At 42.3% G+C, this 12,408-nt stretch overlaps 1 protein-coding gene across 1 annotated transcript in view; it reads left to right on the forward strand.

The window, feature by feature from the left end:
* The window catches only part of MYO10 (myosin X), a 172,692-nt gene that overhangs the window by 25,241 nt on the left and 135,043 nt on the right, over window positions 1-12,408 (forward strand). Inside the window, exon 2 of the mRNA XM_068161975.1 lies at window positions 4,294-4,392. Within this exon, the coding sequence (XP_068018076.1) occupies window positions 4,294-4,392 (99 nt within the window). The remainder of the gene's footprint in view (window positions 1-4,293; window positions 4,393-12,408) is intronic.

Here is a 12,408-nt window from a genome sequence, read left to right on the forward strand (position 1 = left end):
GGGGGATGAACAGGCAACAGAAACATCTAATTTTCAAGGATTGTTTCTTTTTTTTCTGCAGGAAACTAACCCCTCCTAGACTGACCTTACATCCCAAGGAAGCATCTTTGTGGCTTTGTTCTGCTTTAAAACAGTGAAGTGGTATTTTTCAGGAGGCAGAACTAAATTCGCTGAGAGAAAGGTGTTAGTGATTTACTCCTGTGCTCTGAGGAATTAGTGCTAGAAGTGTTTTGAAAAGGAATTTTACCCATTCATCTGGATTAAGTATGTGCTTACATTTAAGTGTGTAGTCAGTTGATGAAGGTGAGGTTTTTAAGGTACTAAAATTTAACTTTCATGCTCTAAATACCTTCCAAAGCTGTGCTTTCATTATCCATAGAGATTTAAGGTTCATGTAGTCCTTCTCCATAACTTTATTCATCCCTTCCCACTCCACCATCCCTGGATGAAAACTGTCCATTTCCCACTATTGGCAGAGGGAAGACAGTGCCACTAACAGGCTCCATTTCTCTCTGTCAGCCTGTCTTGGAGTGATTTCTGGAGTATTCACTTATTTCCCTTTCTCATGTTGTGTGGCAGTAGTGTTCACAGACTTTTGTAGGAATTTTCAGTCACTACTGACACCCAGCTGTTGTGGAAGCCTTTTGTTCATGAGTGCAGAAAAGGTGCACTGGGGAAGCCAGGCACTGCGAAGGAGGAAATTTAGATCACTGCTCTCACTTAGAGTAATATATCAGACAAATGACCATCACTACTTCTTTGTTCTCCTCGACTTGGGTATGGAATGGATCTGGTCTTCTGCTTAAGAGGCTGAACAGTTCATTTTTGAGTTGAACTTGGTGATGGATATCCAGCTTCCAGTGAACTTCATGAGTTTGCCACTGAGCAGTCTGGCCAGGCAGACGCTTGGCACGCTAAGGCTTTTGGGTATGTAAACTGAAGTATTATCACTGATTTTTATAATCTTCAAAAACAAAATACAGAGGAAGGCTTGCATTTTCAGCAGCAGAATCTGTGAAACAGGAGGACCACCTGTATAGGTGGTCTTCTGGCTGCCAAGATTTGCAGACATCTTTTCTTTCCCTTTTACAGCTGAGAGAACTTTATTTGCAATGGAAGTGATGGCATGTAGCCCTTCTTCTGCAAATGCTATTCCAAGTATTTTACAGCCTCACTTCATGGAAATAAAAACCTTTGGGGTTTACTAAGTGCTTCATGGCTTTGTTTGCCCCATTTTGGGGGGGGCGAGGGGGGGCACATCAGGGAGCTCTGGAGTAACCCAGGTTACTAGGCTTCTTCCACCAAATCAGGTTCAAATCAGTATAAGATTCTGCCATGTGCTTTGAGTGAAGTCCTTCCTCAGGCATGTCCTGTACAGCAGATCTTATCCATAAATTTACTTCTGGTGAAGATTTTGTTCTCAGAACTGTCACTTGCACATAGCTGATGCATCGCAGAGGGACTGCAGCCCAGTTACAGAGGTAGCTGGATGCCGGAGGTGGTTGTAACTTGCAGAGCCTGTGAGAGATCTTCTGCCAAGATTTTTTTTACCCTTCCCTGGATAGAAAGGCCTTGAGGTGCACCCAGCCGGTGGACAGATACAGTATTGTTTAGGTACCTTGCCAGGGAACACGTTCTATTTGCATTTCAGATGCCTTAGGCTTTGAGAACTGCATTGTTCCAGCCTCCCCTGAATAGCAGCTATTGACCCCTAACAATGTACGTTTGTTTACATCAAACCCTTTTGTCTTTTAAAAAGCTTATTTTACTGCTAGCCCAACTGAGTGAAGGCCCCTTCATAGCCAGAAAAAGAATAATTGCAGATTTAATTATTTCCCCTTCTTGTGAGAGGCTGTTTTGAATGCTGAGGGTTTGCCAGTTTTTGTTTCAGCTTAATGTTTATAAGCTTTTCATTGTCCATGACCTAAACTTCATATTATTCGGGCTTGGAGATTTAGGCAAATAATAAACCAGTAGAACAACAGAGACTTGGTTGTCCTGAAGCATTTGGAGAACTCCACTGCATTTTGACAAATAGATTGGGTTTTTTTTTTCTGGGTGGCTTTTTTTCGTGTGTGTGCATTGAGATGCTTTGAATTTATCTAGGAGAAGGGGATGAAAACCCAGCAGCAGACCAGTGAAAGCATTTCTCTGGGTGATGGGAAGTCTGGGGCCAAATGCCTTTTGCTGCTTGTGGGTGATGGTAGTACATGCCTCTAGCCAGGTCTCCAGAGCTTGGTGCTGTCAGCAGCCATCATTATTAAATCTTACAACTTGTAAATGAAGCTATGGTTTAGTACTGTGTGAAGGAAACTTATGCCTTGCACCCATGGGATTACGAGATTGTAGTAGAAAAGCCCAGTGAAGTAAAAAATGTCTATGAGCTGAACAACCTTGTAGTCCTTCCATTTTATGCAAGAGTGATCCCACTAGTAGCAAGAATATGTTAAAAAATGAATCCTACTTTGCAGAGGGGTTGGGCTTGATGATCTCTAGAGAAACAGTGGTTGTGATGTCCCTTACAACCTCAGCCATTCTGTGGTGCACAGGTGAGGTGACTGAGGACATACATCAATCCAAGGCAAAAGACTGAATTCACCTTGCTCTGAGCACATTGCCTGGCACAGCATGGGTATGGGATCTCAAGTAGTGTTCTGCATTCTTGTCTTACGGACTTTAGACCCATGCCACAGTGGACTATACAATAGGATAAACCAGGTTGGAAGAGTCCTTCGAGATCATTGCATCCAACCTATCATCCAACACCACCTCATCAACTAAACCATGCAACCAAGCACCCTATCAGGTCTCCTCCTAAACACCTCCAGTGACGGTGACTCCACCACCTGCCCGGGCAGCCCATCCCAATGGGGGTGGGCGGCAGCTGAATGCTGTATCACACTGCTGAGGCTGATAGACAGCTGCAAGCTTCACATTTTCTCTTTTCTCCTCTTGGGGATCATGGGCTGATGGCAGCATTTAAATTCAAGAGCAGCTTTGTCAAAAGATGGAGGGTCAAAAAACAACCAGGGGTGCTCTTGCATGGTTGTCTGTGTTCAGCTGAACTCTTATAATTCAGAGAAACCAAACAAGTTTTTACATTATCCAGGAGCATCATTTTGTGTCTCAGTGATGATGATATATGCAACTTGTAGTGTGGCTGAGTCTGTGGTAGACTCACAGGACTCCTTAATGTAACAACAATTTAAATCTACATTTGTTGTGATTATTAATCAGTACCCTGCACCCCACTGACTTTACACACTTGTAAATCTAGTTTCTGTGTAGAAATTCAGGCAAGGACAACTGCCAGATGTTGCCATATGAAATTTATTCTCCCTCCCCCCCCCCCCCCCCCACGTAATCAACCAATCCAAGTCACAAAAAAGGTCTCTATTCTCAAAATACTACTAAAATACTGTCTTTCTGATATGGAGCCTTCTGTCCACTTGTAGAGAAGGGGAATATAATTTGTGTTGGAGGCCAGCCCATGGGGTGGTGTTGCTAGGTGTTTTCATGTCAGCTGAAGCCTTCTGCTATTCTGGGTATCGCTACGGGGAAGGGTTTTGCTGCAACCAAAGCATGAGCTGTGGTTCCTCTTCCCACACCCCCCTCCCTTGTTCTCAGTGCTGGATATTACAGTTTTCTTGATGTTGGATCTACCAGCCAGGTGAAAATTAGAAGTAGTTTATGCCTACCTTGTCTGACTAGACTTACTTAAGTGTTTCATTGGCATTGTCCTAGTTGCCTCTTCATCTCTAATAAGAAGATGTCTTTCCGTTGTAACCTTACTTCCTAATAATCGTATTTTGTGTGTTTTTTAAGTCCTCTGTGTTGTTGTACAACAGAGGAGGGTGGTATAAAGGGCAAAGTGATTTGGAAAAGAGATGAAAGTTGATGTCAGGGGAAATGCTGTGATTGCTTCACAGAGGTTGAAAATGAACAGGTAGGGAGCCAGCTGGATTTGAAGGAGGATCTTTTAAGCCATATAAATTCAAATACCACTTTGTAATTCTGTGTATTGACACGAGACACATTACTTAAAGAACTGGCTCCAGCTGCTCTTGCCAGCATTTAGGAACTTCTACTAAAGAAGTACTAAACCCTATTGTATTTAGTGTACCAGCAGAAACCAACAAATACTTATTGAAAGATTATTTCTTACACTTGCTTATTTAGATTTGCTCTTTCTCTCATTTTTACTTGATAAATATTTCTAGAGCAAAATACTGAGTGATTTCCACACCCCCCACCCCCTTTATGCTTTCTATAACTCTGTTTTGTTTATTGTAGGGGTCTCGTGTCTGGCTGCGAGAGAACAATCAGCATTACCCCAGTACTGTTCATTCTTGTGCAGAAGGAGTCGTTGTGTTTCGGACAGACTATGGTCAGGTATGGGCATCACTTCTCTGTTCTCTCCTTTTTACTACTGTGAAACAGAAGCTGTTCTCCTTAAGGGTAAGGCACGGGGGAAACTAAAACCCCGGGGTCTGCAAATAAAATAGTTGTTTTCTATGACCTGAATGCCATTATTCAGGGGCAAACCTCACTATCAATATAGGCTGGAAGATGAAGAGATTGAGAGCAGCCCTGCAGAGGACTTGAAAGCTGAACATGAGTTGGCAAAGTGCTCTTGTAGCCCAGGAGGCCAGCCATATTCTAAGCTGCATCAAAAGAAGTGTGGGGTAGCAGACTGAGGGAAGTGATTCTGTTGTTCTGATTAAAATTTGAGGCAAAGAAGGTGTTAAGTGCCTCTGCCTTTTCCTCATCTTTTGTTACAATATTCCCCTCCATGTCCACTAAGCAGTGGAGGTTGTCCTCGCCCCTCCTTTTGCCATTAATATATTCCTAAAAGCATTTCTTTGTTGTCCTTCACTCCAGGGAGACCTTATTTTGATTTTTAATACTTAAAGGGGGCTTATAATAAAGATGAGGACATACTTTTTAGCAGGACCTGCTGCAATAGGACAATAATAATAATAATAGAGGGTAGTATAATAATAAAAAAGGGTAGGTTTAGAGTAGCTATAAGGAGGACATTTTTGTACAGTGGGGTTAGTGAAACACTGGAATGGATTCCCCAGAGTTGCCTTATGCCTGGAAACATTCCTGGTCAGGTTGAACAGGGCTCTGAGCAACCCGATCTAAAGATGTCCTTGCCTATGGCAGGGGATTTGGACTAGATGACCTTTAAAGGTCCCTTCCAAAGAAAACCATTCTGTGATCCTGTGATCTTTTGCACCTGTGCCAGGTTACCAGATATCATAGTATCATAGTATCAGTCAGGGTTGGAAGGGACCACAAGGATCATCTATTTCCAACCCCCCTGCCATGGGCAGGGACACCCCACACTAGATATGTTGAATTGGTGACACAAATACTTGTGGTATGAGGGAAGATACCCACAATGTGCAACTACTACTTGGGTGCAAACTCCTCTCAGTGAAACAACAAGGCCACTTAGGTGCTCATGTGTTTTCTGTGGGTTGCATGTTAATTTGTGCATTTAGTGGTGTTCAGATTGGAGAGGTTGTATATTTAGACCTGTGTGCTGATCGACAGCCACCTGAATATGAGCTAGCAGTGTGCCCAGGTGGCCAGGAGGGCCAATAGCATCCTGGCCTGCATCAGGAATAGTGTGGCCAGCAGGAGCAGGGAGGTCATAGTGCCCCTGTACTCTGCTTTGGTTAGGCCGCACCTTGAGTACTGTGTCCAGTTCTGGGCCCCTCAGTTTAAGAAGGACATCGAAACACTTGAGCGTGTCCAGAGAAGGGCAACAAGGCTGGGGAGAGGCCTTGAACACAATCCCTATGAGGAGAGGCTGAGGGAGCTGGGATTGTTTAGCCTGGAGAAGAGGAGGCTCAGGGGAGACCTCATTGCCCTCTACAACTACCTGAAGGGTGGTTGTAGCCAGGAAGGGGTTGGCCTCTTCTCCCAGGCAACCAGCACCAGAACAAGAGGACACAGTCTCAAGCTGTGCCAAGGGAGGTTTAGACTCGAGGTGAGGAGGAAGTTCTTTACCGAGCGAGTCATTCGTCATTGGAACGGGTTGCCCAGGGAAGTGGTTGAGTCATCGACCCTGGAGGCGTTCAAGGGGAGATTGGATGTGGCACTTGGTGCCATGGTCTAGTCATGGGGTCTGTGTTGATAGGTTGGACTCGATGATCCTCGAGGTCTTTTCCAACCTAAGTGATACTGTGATACTGTGATACTGTGCCCTACTGAAACTTGCAGTCTAATGAAGTGAAGAAGCTGAGACTTGTTTCCTCTGCTGGTTCTTTGAAGCTGGAGGAAAAAAGGATCCATCACATTAAAACATCACTGTTATATTTGGGTTGCAGAGTTGGAAGGCTGTTGTGTGTGTTAGTTCACTAGCATGAGAACTCATGTTCACATCTAATGACAAACTAGAATAGCATGGTGCATTACATAATTTCTTACTTCTGTTTTGTTCTTAGCAGTGGAAACAACAGTTGTCACAAAAACCTGTGGTGGCATACGGCTGTATGCTGACAGGGTGTTGGTTGTAGGTAATCCTCCCCAGTGCCCTTGAGAGAATATATCACGAGCTTTCAATATTTGAACAAACTGCGTATCGGATATTGACTCCTTTCTTGATAATCACATGGTGTTATATTTGCTATTTGAGTATTCTTATGTTGCCTGGATGTTTCAGTTAAGCACTTTGTTAGTTAATTATTGTTGTCAGGTAATTGTAAAGCCAGATGATTTGATAGGCTGCATGGAATATCTGATACAGGTGACAGGTTATGGTATACTAAAAAAAGGGAGTTTCAGGTTGTAGGTTTGGTTTTCCCTGAGCAAATAGCTATGAAGCAATCTTAACTCCTTATGAAAAAAAAGTGGCACTGTACAGAAGTAGATGAGAGCCTCATTAAATACAGGGAGGGGAAGAATACATAAGGGACTTTTCATCACCCCAGCTCATGATAAAGTAGTGGAAGAGGAAAGATGTAGCATTTCTCTCAGCACATGTTCACGAGGCTGGGCTGCGTCTGGCTCTGGAGTGCCTTTCGTAAGTCTTCTGCAGGCTGGCCCTCAAAACAAAGGGTCTGCAATGACTTGAGAAGCTGTGATGAGCAGACAATGAATATTGTAAATACTTTTTACTTTATAAGCACCTTCCAGATGCTTTTCAGAAGAGAGGATGCTGTGGTCAGTTGCTAGTTGTCAGTGGGTTAACTGTTTGGTTTGGTTTTTGTTCTGCTAGTTTTTACATTGCTGATGAAGGAGCCTGGGCTTGATGTTTTGGAAACACTCTCTCTGTGAAAATACGTATAAAGTATGTCAGTGAAGTCTGCAAGTGCTCAGATTTGAAGTCCTAATTCTTCCTTGTGTCTATAGACGCACACATATATAAGATGACATTATAGTTAATTTTTTATCCTGTGCTTAAATTTTGGTGGTTTTTTCTCCAGTTTTTGGGGTTTAAATGATTTCTTCCTTAAGGGTTTTATTTACAGTAAAGCAGGCATTTTCTCATAGTCATATTCCATAAATTTGTCATGCAATTCTGTGAGCTCATAAACTACTCAAGTGAATGTTTAAATAAAATGCTGAAAGCCCTGCTGCCCCTGTGTGCATTGTTCAAAATTACTCGTGTCTGTCTGGAAATCAGCGCTTCTTTTACTTCAGATGAAGTATAGCTTTTCCTTTCACATGAAAGAGGACTTCATTGGGGGTCGTGATTTTCACGGACACACTTCAAACTGTCCTTAGTGGAAGGATAGATAGCAAATAGCAACAGCTTGCAGGAGTGAAATCTTTCAGAGGAGCTGTCTGAATTTGCATGGCATTCATTTCAAGAGTATCTTTGTCCTAATGAGGACAATCTGCCTTTTGTTCCATTTGTACACCCAAATAATACATAAAAATAGTGGCAATAGATGTATAGCCAGCATGTGTGTCTCTCCTCATTTTTATTTTTTCAATGTAATCATGGTGGTTTGTGTAAGTGGCATCATCTTTAAGCCCTTGAGCTCAACACCTAAGAGCACATATTTTTAGTAATCTCCTCTCCTTGGCAAGGAAAAATTTATATAAATGTAAGACACAAGGTGTGTGTAGGAGAAATCTGCTCTGAAGACTCTCATCCACAGAGCAGCAGAAACTGAAGCAATTGCTGCAAACTGTCCTGAGTCTGACTCAAGTTTCAGGATTCTTAATTGCTTAGCTGTTTAGTTCAGAGCGGAACTTTTAAATCAAATATGTTATAAATAGCAGCTGAGTGATAATAGCTTCCCCCCACCACCACCAAAGTAAGCTTTTCAAAAACAGATGTCATAGTTCAAGAGTAAAATCATTGTCAGTTTAACCAGCTTTCTTGAACTTCCTTTACAAAGAAGTTCTTCACAGCATGGTGCTATGTCAGCAAATAGTGCTGCTCACTGTCACAGAATTCTTTAGGTTGGAAGGGACCTTTAAAGGTCATGCAGTACAACCACCCTGCAGTCATCAAGGACATCTTCAACTAGATCAGGTTGCTGAGAGCCTGTACAACCTGATCTGGAATGTTTCCAGGCATGGGGCATCTACCGTCTCCCTGGCAACCCCTGACAGTATCTTGCCACCCTCGGTGTAAAAAAATTCATATCCTTAGATTCAAATTGGAGGCACCTGTTGACACCTGGTCAACAACAAAAGTAGTTTTTCCTGTGTGTTTTACTTCATGTGACTCTTCTGGGCCATTATCTGAAGAATTGACTGTTAAACACTGTTCAAGTGTGCCCCGATTTGAAGGCTGGGAGACTTTCTCACCATGACTTCATTCAGGACAGTTTGACCTGGGCTTTGTTTGGTTTTGCTGCTTTGCTCGGTTTGGGGGGATTCCTTTTAGTTTTTGAGTTAGCAGTAGGAATATGGTATGTGATTACAGCAGGAGAGTTCGAATCTTTTGGTTTAAAGGAGAAAAAAAAAAAAATCCCAGACCTTCAGGCAGTGGTTGAGCACTTCTCATAAGGACTCTTTTCTTTGCTTTATGTCCTTTCTCACCCTTGCTTGGGGCTCTCGTGCTAGCCTTTGCTACTGTGAGGAGTCGTTTTAAACAAGAGTCTTCCGTTCATATTCACAGGGCATGAATAACGCCACTGAAGTTACTTGGCTTAAGTTACTGAAGTCAGTAGGACTGTTTATCAGTAAATGCTGTGTTTGCTGGTTCAAAGGCCTTGGAGAAGTGAATCCTTCTGGACAAGGATTTTCTTAGTTATCACTAAAATTCATCATATTTACTTCTAGCTCTTCCATGTGAAGACTCGACAATAATTCCAAGCAGTAAGGTGTTTTTTTACTTTTCCTTGAATTCAGTAGATATCACCTGTGAAATGCACCCTTGCAAGGGGACATTTTAAAGAAGCCCTTTGTGTGCTCCCTTGTATATACAGCCTCTTAAGAAAGTCCACAAATATATGCAGTGCACTTTGATCTTGGCTGGTCTTGGTGTTAAATTAATCTCTTTCTGCAAACTTTACTTTTGAAGACTTTGAGGCTTTTTAATTTAGTGGTGCTTATGAAAAGCCCTGACTATTGACTGTTGAGTATGTTGTGCATGCTTCAGGCAGCAGATCTCCCACCTTTGGGGCACAGAGTCGATGCAAAATTCAGCAGCTTTACTCCAGGAAGTCAAATTCCATTTGTCTAAAGACTGTCAAATTAACTTTACTCTGCAGTTAGTTATATTTGGCTTGCTCATTATAAATCTTCTGATTACTTGTAGTATACTTAAAAAAGCTTGATGCTGTCTACATATTGACTTCTCGATGGTGTGTTTGTGTTTTGGGTCGTCTTTTACCCGTGTTGTTTTAAGGGTTGCATATGGGAATTTTGGGTTTGGGGAATGAGGTTTGTTTAGGGAGGGCCAGAAGTCAGCTGGAGCACCTTTCAATACTTGGGATTTAACTTCTGTGAAGAAGTGTTTACATCTTTATGTAGGATGTCAAAGTTCCACAACTCTCAGTTCAAGCATCTGTTGACAAGCCTGTAAGCAGAGCTTGTGACAGATGTAAGCCGGCTGCCAGGAGCATCCACAGGGAGACTGTCCTCCACACCTCACATGGCCCAGGCACTGTCTGGCTTGAGGAAGTGATATTTGGGACCCCAGCCTGTGGGGCATTGCCTGAAAGGAAGAAACTGCTAGGAGGGAATGCCATGCCCTGATCACCCATACTTTCTTCATCCTGTGCTCTTCAGAAAGGTTTCCATAAACCAAGTGAGGCTGCAAAGACCACGTGTGGCTGCAGATGCCATACATGTTCTGCAAGTCTACACATGTCCTGCGACCCCCCTGAGTTGTGTTGTCCTGTCCCTCCTATGAAGCATTTAATGGAGTGTTACAGCCATATACAGAAGCTCCCCCACACCTAATAAGGTCTTAATGCAAGCATCGGGCCTTGTAGCATTTTCCTTACTGACAATACTGCTTCAAAGTCCGAATGTCACTTTTAAGCGTGCTATTTGATCACTGGTCTGAGTGGAAATACAAATGGAACAAATTGGACTTACTTTTTTTTTTAATTTTGCCCTGATTCAGGAGCTAATTCAGCTTGTCTTTTAATCTGCTTTATATTAGGAGTGATAGTTTTGTCTGACTGCTGTTCTCTGAATATTTTTTAGAGGATGATAGGCAAAGGCCTCCCTTTGTGTATGTTTTTCACTGAACTACTGTGTATTCATTACATAAAAAAATTCAGAGCAGATTCTGAAGTGCTTCTTAGATATGTTGCACCCGTGCTGTCCGTGCTTTTTTCCTGTTGCTTGCCTTTCTGCCAAAGCCACAATTACTTTGGTTTATTCCAGAAAGAAAGAAGTTTTAATTCTGGAGTGAGATAGATAAAAGAAGGGTTGAATTGTAAAATAAAAAAATACCACCCCACCCCCCAACCTGAAAAACATCAACCAAGCAAACAAAAAACTACCAATCAAAAAACCCCACAAACTGCAAAACAACAATAAACATCTCCCCACTCCCACCCCACCTTTGCCTGTCAAACCAAGTTGGCTGTGATATACCTGAAAAATGAACTTTCTGGCTACCAGTACGTAGCCACTTTTTGCCAGCGAGCAGCCCGGAATTTTCTCATGTGCAAATGGTGGGGGCAGGAGGGCTAAACAATGGTCATAAATAATTTCTGTAATGCTGGGTTTTCAAGAGTTTTATTCTTTGTTGCCTAAATGTAATGGTGATGTTTGCTTTAGCTTTACAGAAATGAATCTGTTTGACATGAGTGTGGTGGTTGTTAAGTGTTTTATTAACAGTCTAAATTAAATCTGTATGAAGAAAAGCATTTATCTGTGAGCAGAGGGTTGCTTTATGCTTTTTACAAGGGGCCTGACTGAAAGCAGCTTGTATCTGAGATGCTGACAAAGAGGTACTTACTGTGTTCCACCATGGTTTGCTGTGGCCATGTAATGGGTTGCGCTATGTAAACAGCTAAGATGTCTGTCTTCTGTCTTGCTTTCTGCAAAGACAATGCAAACCATCTGTGCTTTTTTGGTATCTTTTAATGCTTGTGCTAAAGATAGGAAAACTGCTTTTGTTTTAGATTAAAGCAGACATACACAGGCAGCCATATTAATTTCTTTTGTGAGGGAACACAGTTCAACTATTCACAAAGCCTAGGGAGGAGCTGAGACTGCATTATGCCATTAAACAGTGATGATGGTGACAAGTCTTGTATTATTGTGATGAGGAAGCTTGTCATTCCAGTTGTTCTCATGTTCCTAAATTCACTTGGATGTGGGACTGTTGTAATTTTCCTGTGTTATTGGTGTTTCTAGAAACACTTGGTTTAAGTTTAGTGTAATTACATGCTAGGATCCTTTGCTCTGCAACAGGGAGCTGGTCTGGTTTGGTCTTTGTTCATCCACCAGACAAATGCTGGATGAACACTGAGATTTTTGCTTGTAGAAGATTTCCATCAACTTGTGTGTAAATTTATCCCTATTATGAGTTGAGCAAAACCCAAATAGTATAGAGTGCCCTAATTTCTTCATTATTGTAGATGATATATTTTACTGTTCCTTGTGGATTTTTTTAAGTTTAAAAGTCAAAGAAATTACTGGATGTGATTAAGGATGTGATTTTTACACAATGAGGGCTTATGAGAAAATGGTAGTGTGTGTGTATGAGCAACCATTAAAAAAGGTATTGAGAGCTGTGAGAAGACGGTACCCTCTCTCCATGACAGCTACCTGCCTGGGAGCTGCTGTTTGGCAGAGCCACATCTCATCCAGCTGCTCCATCGGGGCAGAGGGCAGTGCTCAGGGGCATGAGCTATCAAAAATCTTCTTACATTGCTATTTCAGGTCAAGTGACATCTGACAGGTGTGTAGGTGTGCTGGTCATTCTGGCCCATTCTGTTGGCTAGCAGGTATTGCAAGGTGGGGTGATTA

The sequence above is a fragment of the Melanerpes formicivorus genome, unplaced genomic scaffold, assembly GCF_026170545.1.
Source record: "Melanerpes formicivorus ecotype bairdi unplaced genomic scaffold, bMelFor1.0.p_v2 SCAF_61, whole genome shotgun sequence".
Classification (NCBI taxonomy): domain Eukaryota; kingdom Metazoa; phylum Chordata; class Aves; order Piciformes; family Picidae; genus Melanerpes; species Melanerpes formicivorus.